This window comes from Telmatherina bonti (assembly GCF_933228915.1).
Source record: "Telmatherina bonti genome assembly, chromosome: 17".
NCBI classification, from domain to species: domain Eukaryota; kingdom Metazoa; phylum Chordata; class Actinopteri; order Atheriniformes; family Telmatherinidae; genus Telmatherina; species Telmatherina bonti.
The window spans coordinates 32641727-32662841 of record NC_136615.1 but is presented as its reverse complement, the minus strand read 5'-3'; the positions used below and the strand labels follow the sequence as shown (position 1 = coordinate 32662841).

Below are 21115 nucleotides of genomic sequence, written 5' to 3'. Positions count from 1 at the left end.
GCTAACAGAAGTTAGCAGACTAAAGCTAAGTCACATTGTTAACCGTCTAAAAACCACAGTTGTTCTACGTTCTTCTTACTTGAAGTGGGACATCGGGTACCTGTCAATCAAAAGGACACGCCCCTAAATATGCTGAATTTTGAGATTAAATTACTTTTAAACAGAGCAGTTAGAAAAAAATTCACTCCTCCCACAGTTGTCGTGAAGGTAAACCTGACCTATCCAATAAAAGGGATTTTTGAACCAGGCTGTAAACATGTTTATTTCTGCTATGAAGTTGGTCTTTTTAACATGGGAGTCTATGGGGATTCACTTTGTTTTAGAGCCCCTAGTGGATGAAGGGGGAACTGCAGTTTTTGGCTTCACTTTTTACCACTGGAGTTTGCCCCTCGGTTTACACCAATCTTTCCCAATTCCAGTCCTCAGGCCCCCCTGAGCTGCATGTTTTAGACATGATCCTCCGCCAAAGCACCTGAGTCAGATTATTGAACTTCTTTATCAAGTTCTTTGCAGTCTGTTAACGAGCCTTTATTTCATTCAGGTGTGTTAAAGTAGGGTTGCCGATAAAACAAGTAGTGCAGGGGGGGGTGAGGACCGGAATTGAGAAACACTGGTTTACACCAACATACCTTATCTCATTAATATCTCATGAATGCAGGTAATTAAAGAGAAGAGATCATTTATGAATCTTTCTTTTCATTTTATACCATCTCTATTTCTGTGGACCTATCGCTCTGTTTTCAGCCTCCTCGTGTTACTCAGACACCGTCAGCCTCTCTTCCACCTCCAGCCTGCTCTCTCTCCAGGACTGTGGTCCAGATCATAGCCTCCTTTCTGGTGAGAGGCGTCTCTGCTCAACCCTTCCTCCTGGAACTGATCTACGGAGCTTCCAGTCAAACCTTTTCTACCCAGGAAGGGTGACGACACCAAGGCCTCCAGCTCATCCACCACCCAGGTTACCAAAACCCAAACCCAGCTCTGTCCAGCTGGTTTATAGTTGCTACCAGTTTGACTGTTGGGTTTGCATTGTAGGCCTGACTCTCCTTGGTTTCTTCCCTTCAGCCCTTCTCCTGGTTCCACTCTTGAGCTCCAGGCCCAGATCCACCAGGATCCCGTCCCTGAAGCAGCCAGCCGTCAGAGTCAATTTCACAGCAAAGATCCGAGCTCAGGCTACCAACGGCAGACTGCAGAACCTCAAGTGGGACTTTCCAAGCAGCTCAACGGGGCTCTTCAGAGGGTCGGATCGTCCCACCGGTCCTTGAAGTCGGCTTCTGCCGAGGATCTGCTGGAGCGTACCGAAGACAGGCCAATCGCTCCTCAACACTACCGCTCCCGCTCTTCTCCAACCGCAGACCACCTGAACCAGGTAGCACTCCGAGAAGTTAACACTCACTGTTACAATCCAAAGATAGATGGATTTACTTCTTCTTTTATACATACCGACATTAAGTTATTTGGTTCTTTTCAGACCTGATACTTATTTCTAGACAATATATCAATGTCAGAGAATACCACATCCCAGCCCAGGATTTACTAGCCCTGGTCCTAGAAGGACTACTGTCTGGCAGGCTGTAGATGTTTCCCTATTTCACCACTCCTGATCCAAATGAAATGCTCTGTACAAGCCTATTAACAAGCCATTCCTTCAAGTTGGGTGTGTTGCAACAGGGTAATCTCTAAAACCTGCAGGATAGTAGACTGTGAGGACCAGGGTTGGTGAGCCTTACAGCCAAATTTAGGTCCTCACCCTGCAGCTGGTAGCTGCACACTGTAAAAAAAAAGAATAAATTCAAATAAAATAGTAATATGGCAGCTGGAGCGCTTGAAAGTACAAACACAATACAGTAAAAATACAGTTTAGTTTTACAAGGAATCTTTTGTTTTATTTCAGCTTTTTAACGTTAAAAGAAAGACGTTCCCACGTATAATAATACTTATATTGCATAAAAATACAGAAATGGGACTTCCCAGTCCAGGAACTGCAACATGAGTCAGTTTCAAGTTGACCTTGTTACCTTCAGACCAGACTATACATACATATAAATACCTTATAACAGTATTTATACATTCACAGAGTATCAGAGTATTGACAGTATAAAACTTTCATTTCTGTGTTTAGATTTTTCTTAACATTTTAGTGAAACGATGACAAATTTGAATTTTAGTTGTTTCATGTTAAATATTAATTAATTATCTTGATTATTGCTTTTTTAAAATAATTTTCAGAGATATTTTTTTTGCTTTTTTTTAATTAGATATGTCAAATTTTCTTTCTATTTTCATAATTTTGTTCGTATTTCCTCATCTGTCAAAAAAAATGTTTTGTTTGTTTTTCGGTGTTTTAACGACATATGGCTCCATACTGGTCTGACCAGAGTTGGGGGCCGTTGTTCCTTAAACCTATAAGAGGTAAAGTCAGTTCAATTTTTCCATTTTATTGATCTCTGTGAATCCCCGCTCGTCTTCTCTTCTTGCTTGGACCAGCTACAGCCACCAACATCACAGCTCCCAGGATGACAGGGTGAAAACAGGAAAAGCTGTCAACTCTCAGAGATGCTTCACCTCTCAGAAAGCTTACAAAGCCCAGAAGGAGTTACTGTTTGTTCGTGTTCGATACCTTTTAAAACCCCAGTTCCCCAAGTAGGTTGATGAGAACAGATGGTTTCAAACTGGGCCAAAAGGTCCATTTCGGAGACCTTTTCCTGAACCAAAACTGCCCTAATTTTCTTTTGTTTCTCTTTATGAGAGCTGAGCTTTACTGAGAAAATGTTCAAATATTGCACTGTGATTGATGGAGGTTTAAAGCTGCAGCTACATCAGTCCAACTGCATCATTCCAACGTTGCGGCTGCATCATTCCAACCATGCGGCTGCATCATTCCAACCATGCGGCTGCATCATTCCAACCATGTGGCTGCATCATTCCAACCATGCGGCTGCATCATTCCAACCACGCTGCTACATCATTTCAACCACGCGGCTGCATCATTCCAACCATGCGGCTGCATCATTCCAACCATTTGGCTGCATCATTCCAACCATGCGGCTGCATCATTCCAACCACGCGGCTGCATCATTCCAACCATGCGGCTGCATCATTCCAACCATGCGGCTGCATCATTCCAACCACGCTGCTACATCATTCCAACCATGCGGCTGCATCATTCCAACCATGTGGCTGCATCATTCCAACCATGTGGCTGCATCATTCCAACCATGCGGCTGCATCATTCCAACCACGCTGCTACATCATTTCAACCATGCGGCTGCATCATTCCAACCATGCGGCTGCATCATTCCAACCACGCTGCTACATCATTCCAACCATGTGGCTGCATCATTCCAACCATGTGGCTGCATCATTCCAACCATGCGGCTGCATCATTCCAACCACGCTGCTACATCATTTCAACCATGCGGCTGCATCATTCCAACCATGCGGCTGCATCATTTCAACCATGCAGCTACATCATTCCAACCATGCGGCTGCATCATTCCAACCATGCGGCTGCATCATTCCAACCATGCGGCTGCATCATTCCAACCACGCTGCTACATCATTTCAACCACGCGGCTGCATCATTCCAACCATGCGGCTGCATCATTCCAACCACGCTGCTACATCATTCCAACCACGCTGCTACATCATTTCAACCATGCGGCTGCATCATTCCAACCATGCGGCTGCATCATTTCAACCATGCAGCTACATCATTCCAACCATGCGGCTGCATCATTCCAACCATGCGGCTGCATCATTCCAACCATGCGGCTTCATCATTCCAACCATGTGGCTGCATCATTCCAACCATGCGGCTGCATCATTCCAACCATGTGGCTGCAGCTCATCGATGATGGGATTCCAGCTGTTTGTGTCTGTATGCCTTCGTCTTTTATTCTTCTCTGGTGACACTTATGCTGATATTTACACATCTTCCTTCACAAAGACTAAACGTGTTTGACAGACGTGACCTCGTTTTATTGCAGATGTGCAATTTTCCAGCAGAGGTCTAAAAATAGGCACAGGGCTCACAGGGTTAAAAGGAGTTGACATGATTGAGGGATCTACTCAGGAAGGCTAAAGAAAAGCTTCCACTGGAAGTTTCCACCATATAATACATGTTATCTGGCCTGGGCCAGAGGATCTCAGATAATGGCCTATAAAACAATGCTGTGCTGCAGCGTCTTAGTTTGAGGGATAAAAATAGAAAATTTAGTTACCAACCTTTTAATTAGTTGCAGGTGAGATCTTTTTTAATAAGCATCACAGATACGGTACATCAACAAAAATGCCCCAAAAGTCCTAAAAAGGGTCATAGTTTTTCATGTTAATGGCTTCTGTATTCTGTATAAACACTGTAAGAATCTGGTTTAAATACGCTGCAAGACGGAGATTAACTTCAGATTTTAAAGATGAAGGTGCTAAAACAATAAAAAACAGATCATCTGAATTTGAACATTTTCCCTGGATTTCAGCTCCACATCCTCCAGTTTGGCTTCACACATTCACCAGTCATGCATTCCTGCTGGATGACATCGCAACATAGACTGTGTATTTATGCAGTTTATCAACAGATAAGATAAAGCCGGTGGAGATAACCGTTCAGTTCATAATGATTTCATCGCAGGCTGAGTCTCCATGCAGGTGAGAGAGACGCGGCTCTTGCAGAACTGGCTGTTTGGCTGATGAAACATGTTCAGCTTCAGATCAGTTGTTTCAAGCCTTGTCCATCATGATTTCTTTGATTTTTTTTTTTTTTTTTTAATTTTATTTTAGGGGACATTTTGGGCCCAAGTCATTTAGGAAATACCCAAAATCCCCCATTTCCGGTCTGCCTCCATGGAACCAGAGGTGGTACGCTGGCGCTGTCTGATGATGGCAGAAATTAGAATAATAATCTTTATTCCAGACACATCGGTCCATATCAGCAATTAATAAGAAAAGAAAAGAAAATATATATATATCGACACTTACCCTATATACACACACACAACTTTCTTTACTTTGCACTTTGCATCGAAATGCAAGTTGAATTAAACTTTTAGACGTCTTTAAAACTGTTTCTGTTTACATCGAATCACAAAAGAACCGTTTTTACTCTTTTAATGCCTATTTCTTCTGTAAAGAAGTTTGTCTCTCTGTGTGTGTAGTCAGACACCCTGAAACAAACATCTTCCGTGTTTCTAAAGTAAATTTCTCTAATTCATCCAGCTGCAGGTCTGTGATGGAACATCTTGTAATGGACTAAAAATGAATGAATTGCCATGAAGTGAACATAACAAGCCTAAAATCTACCCTTCGTCCGTCAGGATGGACAATTTCTTCTTCTTGTATCTGAACCAGTTTCATGTTGATGAGAATGAAACTTTCCCACAAACATCTGATGATAAAGACGAGCAAGAAGATTATAAAATACAAGCGTGACGATTGAATCGGTTACATTTATGAGCTCATCATTTAGAGTTTGGCTGAGCAGAGCTGGTCGTCTCAGACAACAACCAGACACCTTCCTGACGCCGCCTCTGTCCTCTGACACTGGAAGTCTCCGCGCTGCTGGCTGTGTCTGCTGGTGTCCGACAAACGTGTCGAGGTTAGTGGAGATGTGGGAACGAGACTTAATCCCAAATAAAGACAGAGCTGAAGGCGGGACGGAAACATGACAGGATGATGTGACGGTGGAAAGTCAGAACCAGGGAGTAGAAACACACTGGAACGGCTGAAATGAATCAGAAAATCAAACCAGGTAAACGAAACGGGCTGCACCACACAGGTCAGCTAAACAGGAAGAACTACAAAATAAAACAAGAAACAAGAACAAAAGACACGAAAAGTCCAAACCATGACAACATGTTGCAGATCCTTTTGGGTCCTGTGGGCTTCGTGGTGGAGCGGGCGTCAAACGGAGCTCATTTTTCCATAAAGTTCCTGATGCAGCTTCAAACCAAGTGCAAGTACTTGGATTTGAGCACTAATAAATCCCATTACAGTTTACTGGTGAGGAGCACCAGGCTAAGTGGTCCTGCAGCCATCCTCTACAGCTCAGACTCAGGCAAACTGCACCAGCAGTGGTGAAGCTTCATTTCTAGACAGTGTTAAATCTTCTGAATGTGAGGCGATAAGAATCTCCGTTAATCAGGAGGTTTCATGGATCCAGTTCCCCACTGTGACAAGGCGCCTTTGCTTCTGGACCTTGGTGATGAGAGGGTTAAATATCAGGCTTGAAAATGTCCCGTCTGAGAAGATGAAGCGATTTTCGGGTGATTCGGTTCACCTCTGTGACAAATTCAGATTGTTTTTATGGCATAAATATGTTGTTGGAGGGTTTAATCAGCTGCGACCGGTTGGAACAGAATGTTTTTGGTCCTAACCATATTTTTGCAGCGCCACAGTGCACATATGTGCACGCTCTCCTGTGTGGAAGGAGTGGGGGTGCATTTTCCTGCTAGAGGAGGCTGCTGACGTGAACTGAGCTGCACCTTCTGTGTTTCAGGACTTCCATCCAGCTGACGTGAAGACGTTCGGTGTCTCCTTCTCGGAAACCGGGCGCTGTGCTCTGGCTGCAGACAGGTGCGTCACACCTCCTCACAGCATGACCAAACAGCCCATAACGGCAATACCAAGTGTTACCAGGTGACCTCACATGCTTTATATCCACAACAAAGAACCTGTTCATGCAGCAGGGGCGTTGAGTCACAGAACCAGTCACCCTTTCAGCACCAGTTTGACTTATTTGTCAGGAACAATAGCTGGAATATTTTCATGCTAGCTCATACTGATGATGTCATCATGAATCAGTGACTAATTCTACTTTCTTTTTCTTTAATTGCTGATAAAAGCAAGCTGATAGGCAATACAAGCACAGAGAGCGAGACTGAAGGAGTTTGCTACCTGAGAACACCTGGTTACTGGTTGTTCTGGCTGAGAACTAGTGGTTCTGCTGAGAACTGATGTTGTTTCCGGTCCCCAATAAACCAGTTTGGGAATGAGGTTCCAGACTAACGATGGCTGGTTGACAGTCGGCTTCATTCACAGCAACACAATGAATTTATTTTGCTGTGAGTCGCGGCTCAGCGTCTCCCTCCGCTGGTCAGCTGTGACGGACCGCTCTGTGATCGGCTCCCAAAGCACCAACCATAACCAAGTAAAAAGGACTTCAAGCAATCAGACTTTATCTGTGCTTTTCCTGCAAATGTAGCACAGAATGCTAATGCTGAGCCTGGACAAATGAATGCTAATGCTAATAGTGCTAATCATCATCATCATCATCATCATCATGTCTAAAAAATGCATCGAGGTTCAGCTAAAATGCAGATTTAAAAGCTGATCTTGAGCTTCTTATTGGATATCTGAACATCCTCTTCGGCTTTCTTTTCAGGATTTTGCTCCAAAATCATTTATTACAATAAACTTTATTGTTCATTCACAATTTCACTCTGGTATAAATAAAGTCTATTTATTGGATGACAGCTGTGTATAGTGGGTGACTGCTGTGTAGAGTGGGTGACGGCTGTGTAGCATGGGTGACTGCTGTGTAGAGTGGGTGACGGCTGTGTAGCATGGGTGACAGCTGTGTAGAGTGGGTGAAGGCTGTGTAGAGTGGGTGACAGCTGTGTAGAGTGGGTGACAGCTGTGTAGAGTGGGCGACAGTTGTGTAGAGTGGGTGACAGCTGTGTAAAGTGGGTGACAGCTGTGTAGAGTGGGTGAAGGCTGTGTAGACTGGGTGACAGCTGTGTAGAGTGGGTGACAGCTGTGTAGAGTGGGTGACCGCTGTGTAGAGTGGGTGACGGCTGTGTAGAGCGGGTGACAGCTGTGTAGAGTGGGTGATGGCTGTATAGAGTGGGTGACTGCCGTTTAGCGTGGGTGATGGCTGTATAGACTGGGTGACTGCTGTGTAGAGTGGGTGACAGCTGTGTAGAGTGGGTGACAGCTGTGTAGAGTGGGTGACGGCTGTATAGAGTGGGTGACTGCTGTGTAGAGTGGGTGACAGCTGTGTAGAGTGGGTGACAGCTGTGTAGAGTGGGTGACTGCTGTGTAGTGTGGATGACGGCTGTGTAGAGTGGGTGACAGCTGTGTAGAGTGGGTGACAGCTGTGTAGAGTGGGTGAAGGCTGTGTAGACTGGGTGACAGCTGTGTAGAGTGGGTGACAGCTGTGTAGAGTGGGTGACAGCTGTGTAGAGTGGGTGACGGCTGTGTAGAGTGGGTGATGGCTGTATAGAGTGGGTGACTGCTGTGTAGAGTGGGTGACAGCTGTGTAGAGTGGGTGACAGCTGTGTAGAGTGGGTGACCGCTGTGTAGAGTGGGTGACTGCTGTGTAGAGTGGGTGACTGCTGTGTAGAGTGGATGATGGCTGTATAGAGTGGATGACGGCTGTGTAGAGTGGGTGACAGCTGTGTAGAGTGGGTGACAGCTGTGTAGAGTGGGTGACAGCTGTGTAGAGTGTGTGACCGCTGTGTAGAGTGGGTGACGGCTGTGTAGAGTGGGTGATGGCTGTATAGAGTGGGTGACTGCTGTGTAGAGTGGGTGACAGCTGTGTAGAGTGGGTGACAGCTGTGTAGAGTGGGTGACCGCTGTGTAGAGTGGGTGACTGCTGTGTAGAGTGGGTGACAGCTGTGTAGAGTGGATGATGGCTGTATAGAGTGGGTGACTGCTGTGTAGAGTGGGTGACTGCTGTGTAGAGTGGGTGACGGCTGTGTAGCGTGGGTGACAGCTGTGTAGAGTGGGTGATGGCTGTATAGACTGGGTGACTGCTGTGTAGAGTGGGTGACAGCTGTGTAGAGTGGGTGATGGCTGTATAGAGTGGGTGACTGCTGTGTAGAGTGGGTGACCGCCGTGTAGAGTGGGTGACGGCTGTATAGAGTGGGTGACAGCTGTGTAGAGTGGGTGACAGCTGTGTAGAGTGCGTGACCGCTGTGTAGAGTGGGTGACGGCTGTGTAGAGTGGGTGATGGCTGTATAGAGTAGGTGACTGCTGTGTAGAGTGGGTGACAGCTGTGTAGAGTGGGTGACCGCTGTGTAGAGTGGGTGACTGCTGTGTAGAGTGGATGATGGCTGTGTAGAGTGGATGATGGCTGTATAGAGTGGGTGACTGCTGTGTAGAGTGGGTGACTGCTGTGTAGAGTGGGTGACGGCTGTGTAGCGTGGGTGACAGCTGTGTAGAGTGGGTGATGGCTGTATAGATTGGGTGACTGCTGTGTAGAGTGGGTGACAGCTGTGTAGAGTGGGTGATGGCTGTATAGAGTGGGTGACTGCTGTGTAGAGTGGGTGACCGCCGTGTAGAGTGGGTGACGGCTGTATAGAGTGGGTGACTGCTGTGTAGAGTGGGTGATGGCTGTGTAGAGTGGGTGACAGCTGTGTAGAGTGGGTGACAGCTGTGTAGAGTGGGTGACAGCTGTGTAGAGTGGGTGACGGCTATGTCGAGTGGATCAGCGTCCCAAAAGCATGAAAATGTGGACTGTTTCTGTTTTCTCTCTCAGGCCTGCAGACATAAACGCAGCAGGCGGTCTCGTCTCTCCTCAACCATCCCAGACCACCAGGCCTGCAGGACCTCCACATGGTGAGCGATCAAGAAGAAACTTGTGTTTCCGTGTGGACAAACCTCACGTCTCATACCGTCTCCGTCTTCTGATACTAGATTGGTCTCACACTCCGGTCACTCGCAGAGAGCGACAGAAGAACGTGGAGCGCCAGCGATCCCACAGCACCTCCACCTTGGCGGCGTCTGTGGGCCTCCCCTGCCCCTTCTCCCCCTCCGGGACTCAGGACAGCGGCGCCGCCGAGTGGAAAGCCAGCGAGAGGCTGAGCCAAGCCAACCTGGACGCCATCACCTTCCCAGACGTCCCACAAAGCGGCGACTCGGAAGCGGACACACACAGTCTGAGTGACGCCACTGTGTTGGTCGACGTCAGGAAGGACGTCTTCAGAGGCAGAGCCTTCAGCTTGGAGACGAGAGAAAGACAGTTTGCATCAGTCCAGCTGTGTCCTTCGGACAGGAGGTCCAACGGGAGCTCCTCTTCCTTGCTGCCATCCGTCCAGCAGCGTCTGTCCTCTCTGAGGATCTCAGAGTCCAGCTTTTTCAGCTCCGCCGACCAACAGCAGCCTTTAGAGACTCCCACAGGAAACCCACAAGACTTTGATGAGGTCTTCCTCCAAAACGCTCCCCTTCCTCCTCCTCCTCCTCCCCCTCCTCCTCTAACACCACCTTTAAAAGAGACAAACATCCCGGAGGGCTTCCCTCCTCCTCCTCCTCCTCCTCCTGTTGAGATGGAGCCGTCAGCAGGAAGGTTTGTTTTCATCCAGTCCGTCAAACTTTATCCGTACAAATGTTTTTATACAAAACCATGAAGGTTGATCATAAAAACTTCCTTCAGCTCCGCTGATGGGATCGAACATCAGCAGAGGGTCGTAGGCTTGGAAGGAACGGAGGAAATTTTCTCACAAAAAAGAAAAAAAACCTCCAAAAACACAGTTAATCCGACTCATTTAGTTAGGAAACAAATCGCTTCGACAACAAAGCAAAGACTTTGTGAATTTAATGATAATATTTAGTTTCCTCCAGCACAGTTAAGATGGAAACAGGATGAAGAAGATGCCGGTCATTTGCTTGGTCCTCAAAATCTCGTTTTTCTTTTTAACTTCCGGTTTCATTTAAAAAAAAAGATCTTTAGTTGTTTGTTTGTTTCTCCATCTTTATTCCTGGATCTCTCCTGTTTCCAGTCCCAATTCAGACGTAATGAAGAACATCTCCTTCCCCACCTCCCCTCCTCCGTCGAAGCCCCTACAGCCCGCCGCTGCCTCCGTCAGCACTTCCACCGCCTCCGGGGACAGCTTCAGCCTGGAGTACCAGCCGCTGGCCAAGCGGGAGAAGACGCCTGAGGAGCTGAAGGTGGAGGCGCTGGCTCGCCAACTGGTGTGTATCTACAGTCCATCTACAGCTGTGTTCATATTTATTCATCCCCTTTCATTAAAGAAGGGAAAAAAACAGCTGCCTGTAAAATAAGCTGAAACTGAATAAAGTAATAATAAATAAAAACTTTATGAAAATCATTACATTATTTTCTAATTCTTGTTCAATAGAAATATTTTTTTTTTAAATGAAACAAATAAGATCATTTATTCCATATTCCATCAGTCATAAAGTAATATTTAGTTGAAGAATCCTTTAATGTTTCCGCTCCAGTCAGGTGTTTTCTGTTCCTCTCAGTCAGACTTCTGCACCTGTTGACAGGTATTTTGTCCCACTGTTCAACAGAAAAGTCTCTCATTTGTCCAGGACACATTTGTTTGTTTGTTCTTTTCTTTCTTCAACTCAATTAAATGAAAAACAGCATCTTATATAACTAAATTATATTTTTGCAAATTTTTTAGTCATTGTTCCTTTTTTAAGTCTCCAGTTATTTGAGAGACTGTTGTAAATTCAGCCTTTTCTTTAATGAAAGGGGATGAATACATATGAACACAACTGTATGACTTTCTCCTCCTTCATCAGACCTCTGACAGCCCATCTCGCTCTCATTCTCCTCATTCACGGTGCCAGGTGCAGCAGGACCCCTCTCTGGCTCCCCTCCTGGAGACGTGGGGGGGTAAATCCACCGTAGAGTTAATGCAGAAGATCTTTCCAAACAGCAAAGCGGAGGACGAATCAGAGCGGCAGCACAGAGGCAGCGCCCGGCCAGGTGACAGGTAACTTGCACCCGATACATCGCACCAGGCCTCAGACGCAGCAAACACCAGGGTTATGATGCTGGAGGAAGATCAGAGCGAGGTTCCTCTAAGAGCTTAAGAGTCAGAGTGTTTATCTAGCCTTCAGAGCTGAGTCAGAGAGACACGCTGAAGCTTGAGATGAGCTTCCTGTAAACCAGCGTTTAGCATTCCAGCTTTGTTTGCTGACAGCCTTCTTCTCTTATCTGCTGCTGACAAAGCAGAGGAGGAACAGCACGAACCTCTGCCGTCTTCGCACTTGTAGACGCCTGTAAAGTCAGCGACATCTTGCATGTGTTTGGTGAACTTCATGTTCACAGAAAGAATGTTCCCTCGTTGCAAAGAAGACAAACAGCGATGAGCGATGATACGTGGTCTGGAAAGACACAGAGGAAGACTTTTTCTGAACCTTGTTTCAGGGTTAATAGAAATCTGCTTCAAACCTCTGAAACTGCCTGAACGAAAAATATTTTAATCATTTACCACTTAAAAAGATTTTGTGTTTTATTGGGATTTCTATCAGGTTCACCGAGGTCACATCCTCTTTCTCCTCCAGAAATGCTCAGTTCAGTTCTGGTGTCACAGATTTAAGAATCTGGTGTCAGAGATTTTGCTCCAAACTGGCATAAAGTATCATATAGTTTCTGTACATCACCATGAGAATCTCCCGTTCCACCTCATCACATGAGAATCTCCCGTTCCACCTCATCACCATGACAATCTCCCGTTCCACCTCATCACCATGACAATCTCCCGTTCCACCTCATCACCATGACAATCTCCCGTTCCACCTCATCACCATGAGAATCTCCCGTTCCACCTCATCACCATGACAATCTCCCGTTCCACCTCATCACCATGAGAATCTCCCGTTCCACCTCATCACCATGACAATCTCCCGTTCCACCTCATCACCATGAGAATCTCCCGTTCCACCTCATCACCATGACAATCTCCCGTTCCACCTCATCACCATGAGAATCTCCCGTTCCACCTCATCACCATGACAATCTCCCGTTCCACCTCATCACCATGAGAATCTCCCGTTCCACCTCATCACGATGAGAATCTCCCGTTCCACCACATCATGATGAGAATCTCCCGTTCCACCTCATCATGATGAGAATCTCCCGTTCCACCTCATCATGATGAGAATCTCCCGTTCCACCTCATCATGATGAGAATCTCCCGTTCCACCTCATCATGATGAGAATCTCCCGTTCCACCTCATCACCATGAGAATCTCCCGTTTCACCTCATCATGATGAGAATCTCCCGTTCCACCTCATCACCATGAGAATCTCCCGTTCCACCTCATCATGATGAGAATCTCCCGTTCCACCACATCATGATGAGAATCTCCCGTTCCACCTCATCATGATGAGAATCTCCCGTTCCACCTCATCACCATGAGAATCTCCCGTTCCACCTCATCACCATGAGAATCTCCCGTTCCACCACATCACCATGAGAATCTCCCGTTCCACCTCATCATGATGAGAATCTCCCGTTCCACCTCATCATGATGAGAATCTCCCGTTCCACCTCATCATGATGAGAATCTCCCGTTCCACCACATCATGATGAGAATCTCCCGTTCCACCTCATCATGATGAGAATCTCCCGTTCCACCTCATCATGATGAGAATCTCCCGTTCCACCTCATCATGATGAGAATCTCCCGTTCCACCTCATCATGATGAGAATCTCCCGTTCCACCTCATCATGATGAGAATCTCTCGTTCCACCTCATCATGATGAGAATCTCCCGTACCACCTCATCACCATGAGAATCTCCCGTTCCACCTCATCATGATGAGAATCTCCCGTTCCACCTCATCATGATGAGAATCTCCCGTTCCACCTCATCACGATGAGAACCTCCCGTTTCACCTCATCATGATGAGAATCTCCCGTTCCACCTCATCACCATGAGAATCTCCCGTTCCACCTCATCATGATGAGAATCTCCCGTTCCACCACATCATGATGAGAATCTCCCGTTCCACCACATCATGATGAGAATCTCCCGTTCCACCTCATCATGATGAGAATCTCCCGTTCCACCTCATCACCATGAGAATCTCCCGTTCCACCTCATCATGATGAGAATCTCCCGTTCCACCTCATCACAATGAGAATCTCCCGTTCCACCTCATCATGATGCTCAGTTTGAACCTCAGGAAGTCGTATTGACCATGACATTCATCACCCAAGTGATTGGGTGATTAGATATTTGCATTTGGAAGTGATTGGGCAGGTGGACGTGAAGGAGTTGGCAGTGAGTGTTTTTTATGATCAGTCCTCTTTTCAGGAAATCAGCTGCACGGTTATTTGTATAAAGAAGCATGAGTGATGAGGTAACGTGGAGGTATGAATGTGAGTTATTGTTGGCTGAGTGTCAAAGTCAGACTGTTGTAGTGTCAGCAGGCCGGGCAGGGGAGACTAGACTAACCTGATCAACGTAGTACGGACAGTTATACACTTTGACACAGTCAAGGTATAAGGTACACTTTGTGCAACGGTGTGTAATGTTGTCCAACCTGAAATTATCCGCAGATATGAGTTCATATGACTGAATAAGGCCTTGTTAGTCAGTAAGCAGGTTTTCATTCAGTCCTTCTGATTCCTAAGTCTGGAAATGCCTGCAAGAAGCACTCAGACGGCTCTTTCTATTGTTCAAACGAACACACAGAGCTGCAACCACAGCTGCTCAGTGTGCCAAAGGAAGAACTTTATCAGAGCTAGTTAGCTGTTTGACAACACTGACACCTAGTGTCCATCTGTAACTCGGACCCTCTTCATGCTGTTTTTATAGGTTTTTTAACGCTTTACCTTTTGCACTAACAAAAAGACCAGAAAAAAAAATATTTTCTCTGTGCTTGTTTTGATAAGAATAAACAGAATAAATGTTTTTTTCAGCAAATGGTTGAGATATTAAACAGAAGAAGATAATAATAATGTAACAACAGTGAAACTGGTGTTATAACAAACCTTGGTTTGGGTTTAACATCCAAACCAGCTGGTAGAGATGAGGCAGGCTTATTTCAACTTTTTTTTTTTTTTAAGAAATTCATCAAAGTCATTGCAAATTCACCTCTACCAGATGGTAGAGCAGGATCTAAAAGGGTTCAACTCAATTTTTTAAAAATAAAATCTAAAACTTGACTTATTTAGCAATAAATATGATGAAGTTTGTTTAAATGCACGACAGTGAAATGGACGGCAGAGAAACTGGTAGATTTATGCAGGATTTTGTCTGTGATGATTCACCGTTTCTCGTTTCTTTTGTCTGCATTTGCTGAGACACACAAACGAATTTAGTTTTAATTCTGGTTCTTTTCACAAGGAGCCACGATGGTGTCCGTGATCCGGTTCAGAGTTCGGCAACAAGTCAACCAAAGGAGACGGATTTGGACGAAGAAGAGCGGGACCTCAACGTCAGGAAGGTAGACTCTTTCCTCCAAACATGTTGTTCCCATTATTTCCTTTCTTATCATCATCATCATGACGAGGATCTTCAGCCTTTTTTAAGTCTATTATCCAGGGAATGAAAGTAAACTTGGTCTAAATGGAGAAAAGATCGGATTTGTCCTGCTCAGAGTGTCATAGAAACAATCTGACGTCGCATATGTGCAAAAAGTCGGTGCGAACGTGGATCATGTATCTTCCTGGAATATCAGACCTGATGTTGATTATTCTGTTATATCTTTAAAAAAAAATCCTGCTGTGAAACTAAAACTACGTGAATATGAATTACAGAGCGTAATTTACAGGCTATAGAGACACCTGAACGCACCTGAATGCACCTTCACTGAGCTGCTGCAGTTCCATTTCCTTCTTCAGCAGCCACATCGATGGCTTTTAGCTTGAAGCCTGCATCATATGCATTTCTTCGTGTGTTATCCATGATGACGGTGTGTGTGCGCGAATCGCAAAATGACTCGTTAGCCAGTAAAACTCCATAAAGTCGCTGCATCATTGTTTCAGCTGCATTATTCAGGTGGTGTGTGAAATGTTAAGGGCTAGAAATAACGTAGAATAACGTATTTAATCTGTAGCAGTATGGAAATCAAACTTTAAATAAGTCTAATTTACAAACAGCACCAAACATCAGAGCCGCAGTAAACCATCAAATCTAATTAATTACTTTAAAACAAATCTGTAGGGGAAGACGCGAAAATGGACCAGAAGAAAGCGAGCTTTTCTACCAAACATAGCACCATTAAAACCACTAAAACTCTTACATTTCTATAAAGCATCTTCAGGTCTGTCTAATCTTTGTAATAACAACTCGAGCCGTGCATTAGACGGCTATAATGCACGACGCCCAGCCCAGTGCATTATAACTGTATAATGCACAGTTCCACGTTGTTTATTACGTTTGGTCCCACACAGTAAGCATTTATAACAAATATTTATTTCTGTTTTACAAAGTTTGCTGTAACGGATCGTGGAGATGTGGGGACACAATTACAGGACAGGGAAGCAGGAGGCAGACTAGATGCAGGAACAAGATTTATTCCTCTAAATAAGCCGAATGGGAGACTGGACGGCGACGTCACAGCCGACGACAGACAATGAACCAGAAACCACGTGGTATAAAAACAGAACAAAACGGAGGTGTGTTAAATGGATTAAATGAAAGCAGGTGAACTAACGAGCAGCAGGCAAAACAGGAAACATGAATTAAAACTACAACAATCTGCTGCTAAACATGCTAAAGTACAGGAAGTATTTCATGTTGGCCTCCATGAACACTGCACAAACTGAAATCTAAAATTAAAATTCTTGAATTGAGTACACATATGCTTATTTTTTTAAAGGTAAGATAATCCTTAGTTTTTATGCCAGAGAATTCCTCTTGTTTTAAGAGTATTTTTACTTGTTTTGGGAAGTCTTGACAAGCCAGATGTTCTTGTTCTGTTGGCAGATCATTTATCTTATTTTAAGCAACATTTACCTCATTTTTGTATATTATTTTTTCTTGTTTTTAAGGCTGAGTTTTTGCTGTGAACTTTTTATGCTGAACAACCACGGTCACGCTGCAGCATGTTTCCATCATTCATCTGTCAAAAGCAGCTGATCTGAATCCGTTGGTTAAGGCGTTGCTATGGAAACACAGTAATATTTAACTCGCTGAACTAGATGAGTGTATGTAGGAAAATAATGCAGCCAGTCGGCGCTGGAGTTATCACTGAACATTTTTTTAAAAAATCGAAAATCTGGATTTTTTTTTTATTCACAATTTTAAAATCTTTAAAAAAAAAATTCAAATAAATTGAAATAATCCATTACAAAATTTTGGTTGTTTTTATTGATCTTTTTACTGTCTTCTTGGGCGTTACAGCAGCAGAATGATGGTCTGGCTACTGGGTTGTTTTTCCCAATTGAAATCAAGGAAAATGACAAGCAAAAAAGAGAATTTTATACATTTTTTTTGTTTATAATCTACAAAAATTAGCAATACCATAGAATTTAAATCGAATAGACACAAAAAAAATCGGAATCAAATGGAATCGGGACAAAAGCATATCATCACAGCCCTCCTGAACATGGTATAAATTAGATGCTGCTGAAGTCTAAAAGAAGATTTTACAGCTGGAGGGTTTCCTCGTCCTGACATGACCAGATCAGGTTCACGTCCTTCCTCCTTCATGTTCACCCTCATTTCTGATTGGCTGATACAGGTCCCAATGCTCCCCTTTAAAAACATTGATCCCAGTTCTCCCAGCAGCCTCTGAAGGAACACCCCTGAAGCAAACACACTGATGAAGATGGAGAATCCTCCCCAGTTTGGTTTGACATGTGTACCGTGTTTCTCCTCCTGTGCTCCAGCTGGAGCTGTGTGAGGCTCTGAGGAGCAGCGTGGAGGCTCTGCAGCAGGAGAAGGAGGCGCTGTGTGAGGAGCTGAGGCGCCACCAGGCTCTGGGCGCCAGCATGGAGTCGCTGGTCCAGGAGCGCCTAACCACCAACGAGAAGGACAAGTACAGCATGTTCATCGGTACGCTTCCTCCGGCGTCCGACCATCGGGCCTCGGCGGAGCTCCTAACTGACCACGTTGTTGTTTGTGTGTTCGCAGGGGATCTGGAGAAGATCGTGAACCTGCTGCTGTCGCTGAGCAGCCGGCTGTCGAGGATCGACAGGTCTCTGCTCGCCCTGCAGAGAGACGAACCGATGAGCGAAGATGCAGCGGAGGAGAGGGTGAGGAGCCAATCCGAGGAAACTCCTTCCTTCCACATGATCCGTCTCCTCGGTCTCGCATGAAGAGGATAAAATGTGTGTTTATCTGCTCCTGTAACATCAGCAAAGCCTGGAAGTTTTAGGAAACCAACATTTCATGGTCTCAGACTCCAACGTCGGTCATCCCTAAACAAGCAGCTCAGAACATTTGCTGAACTTGTCAGGTCGGAGGATGATTTTGCATGAAGTCTGTCGACACGTTAAAAGTAGAAAAACAATCTCTTCTAAACTGCGACATGATCAAAACTTCTTCCATACGTCACAAAAATCCCTTTTCTACAAGACCAGAAGGTCTGTGAAGGATAAAGACTCCATTTCAGATCCTCATTTCTGGTCGTTTCACTATAATTATGATGGAAATTAGGTTTTTTTTCACAATGCAGAGGTTAAACTACGATCATGTCTGTTAGTTTAGACCGAATGTCAGAGAGAGGTGTTGATCGAGTGACCCAACTACGTCAGGGAGCAGAAATGTAGACGACAGTTTTATGCTTTTGCTTTAACACTTCAGCAGACAGAAATACGTCGACAAGCTTAATCAGGTGTGAGAACATATTTTTATATATCATAGATGGAAATGTCTTATAATCCACTTTTAATTTCACTTCCTTTTTACTTGGTAATATCTGTTATACTCATAATGGGGTCACATTGTATGGAGCACAAAAATGACATAATTATAAATGCTAAATAATAGAGGAATCAATTCATAAAAAATATAATAAACTGAAATAAATAAATATAAATTAGCCAATATTCTGTATTTTAGTATTTTTTCTTCATTTATTAATGTATTACTATATGTGTTTATTTCTATGATAATTATTAATTTTCTACATTATTTACTTATTTATAGATGTATTAATTCACACATACTATTTTTATGCATTACTGCATATCTGTGGTATAAGGTTTCTAACTTTACACTAAAAGTTCTGTATGAAACGGAAACCTTTCTGAAGACCCGTTTATGCCCAACGCAAAAGACGGACCCGCAGCACCGACGCAGCAAATGGACAAAACTATGTGTCTAACAAGGTGTTGTCTATCTGCGTTGGTGAAATAGGTGGATGAGTGGAGAAATAATAATAATAGTAACAAATAATTATATGCTTAATTGTGTAGAAATACTTTAATGAATAGAGACATTAATAAAATTATTACACATTAAATGAATGAAGGCATAAATGTGGAAATAAAAATGCAGGAATGCATAAAAAAAATGTAGAAATGATAAAATACATAAAAGTTAAATAAATAAATCATCAAATATATACACAATTTCAAAGATATTTTCACTCACAATTTTTTCTATTCATTATCATAATTAAGTAAAATAAATAATTTTGAACAAAAAAATATATGGAGAAATACATAAATGACGCTGAATAATACGAAATAACACTACAGACAAATAATTGAAAAAATGTCATAAATGTAAAGTAATATGGAAATAAGTGAGTTTTCATGCATAGTATTTACATAAACAAATGCAATTGTACATAATTTCTTCAAGTCACATGTTTAAGTATTTCAAGTATATTCAGAATTTATTAGTTTATTTATTTCTTATTAAGGCATATTTGGTCTTCTGTATCACATTAAATAAGTCAGTAAAATAAAAACTGAAGCAGTTTAGCCTTAATTTTCCTACTACTGGCTAATTATTTTTTTTACATGCAGTGGCTGCTTATTAAATCATAGATACGTGAAAGAGTTGAATGATTGTCTCAGTGAATGTTGTAGGACTGACGGAGAATATTTCTCTGGAAGGAGAAGTAAATCCAGCCCAGTAAATCCTGAGACGCCGAGACGTTGCACAAACCAGCCGTGGCGTCAGATTATTTATGCAGGATGCAAAATGTTAACAAAGTTTCTGCTTCTTCCTCCCTCCTCTTCCTCAGGACTCCCTCCATCACAAACGCTCTCTGCTCCTCCGTCAAACGGAAGATGCCCGGGAGCTGAAGGAGAACTTGGACCGGCGTCAGCGTGTGGTCCACGCCATCCTGTCAGGGTACCTCAGCGAAGCACAGCTGCAGGACTACCGCCACTTTGTCATCAGCAAACCCTCCCTGCTGATTCGCCAGCGGCTCCTGGACGACCTCATTCGGCAGGCGGAGGAGCAGCTGAAGCAGCTGGCCGAGGAGCTGCCGGCGGAGCTGGCGGAGGCTCACGGCTGCTCCGCGGCGTGCCGGATCTCCGGCCCGGCGTCATGCTCCCCTCTGTTCCCCTCTGCGATCCCAGCCTCTGTCCACTCCTTCAGGCCCACCACTGTGACATCGCTGTGACGATGACAACGGGGACGAAAAAGAGACATTTTGCTTCCTAAAAACTCAGCGAAGGCACGTTAGATGAAAGAGGAACAAGCTATGCAGACTTTCCGTTCACTTCGCCTGAAGCCCGCCGCTAACAGCTAACTTTACTTTACTCATGGCAACAAATCGCTTTCCTTCCAGGAAAGATGGTTTGGTTTCAGAACATGACACAAGACCCACATATACTGGATTTGTCCTTTACCGGGTCTGATGATGCCTTCAGGGACTTCTAGGAGGTTTTTATCTCCTGCTACCAGACAAAGCGAGCAGGAAGATGATCTCCCAAAGAGAGGATGCTGTCGTCTGTAAAATACTGTCCAGGCTCACGCTGAACCTGCTCTGCTTTCGCACGTGTACAGTCAACCCTCAGAAATAAATAACACCAAAATGGAGAAGACTTTGTTTGGATTTCAGCTCAGTTTTACTGTAATCTCCATCATGGCACCGTGTTGTAACACATCTGTACGAGGCTTGTAGCACTTTGTCTCAACACTGCTCTTCTTTTGGTTTTCAGCAGAAATTACACTGAATGATGAAACATTTTCTGTCTAAAAGTTCAGATTTAAGCAGTTTTATGTGGATATATTTTGCATTAACCTTCTTTTTTTTCTGATGCAAATATTTGTAAATTTTCCTTCTGGCCACAAATGAAACACAACATCTGGCTAACTTTTCTTCTTTGTTTGTTTGTTGAATTATTATTTAAGATTACAATAATCTTTAGTAATAAATATGAATCATCGAATAATTATTAGGAAATTATTTTTCTTTTTTTTATCTCCAAAGACTATTCAGAAGGCAAAACTGTAAAACATAGTCATTTTTCAAACCGTAACCTTTGTCTAACAGGATGCCTCACTA

The 21115-nt window shown here is 44.0% G+C and overlaps 1 protein-coding gene across 1 annotated transcript in view; it reads left to right on the top strand.

Moving 5' to 3' along the window:
- shroom3 (shroom family member 3) overlaps positions 1-20574 on the top strand; it is a gene marked incomplete at its 5' end in the record, with an annotated part of 88069 nt that extends 67495 nt beyond the window's left edge. The window contains 11 exons of the mRNA XM_079256400.1: positions 763-955; positions 1063-1366; positions 6491-6567; positions 9473-9552; positions 9631-10279; positions 10713-10905; positions 11533-11678; positions 15046-15145; positions 17535-17700; positions 17779-17900; positions 19844-20574. Of these exons, the coding sequence (XP_079112526.1) occupies positions 763-955; positions 1063-1366; positions 6491-6567; positions 9473-9552; positions 9631-10279; positions 10713-10905; positions 11533-11678; positions 15046-15145; positions 17535-17700; positions 17779-17900; positions 19844-20227 (2414 nt within the window). The 3' untranslated portion in view covers positions 20228-20574. The remainder of the gene's footprint in view (positions 1-762; positions 956-1062; positions 1367-6490; positions 6568-9472; positions 9553-9630; positions 10280-10712; positions 10906-11532; positions 11679-15045; positions 15146-17534; positions 17701-17778; positions 17901-19843) is intronic.
- Positions 20575-21115: the final 541 nt, after the last annotated feature.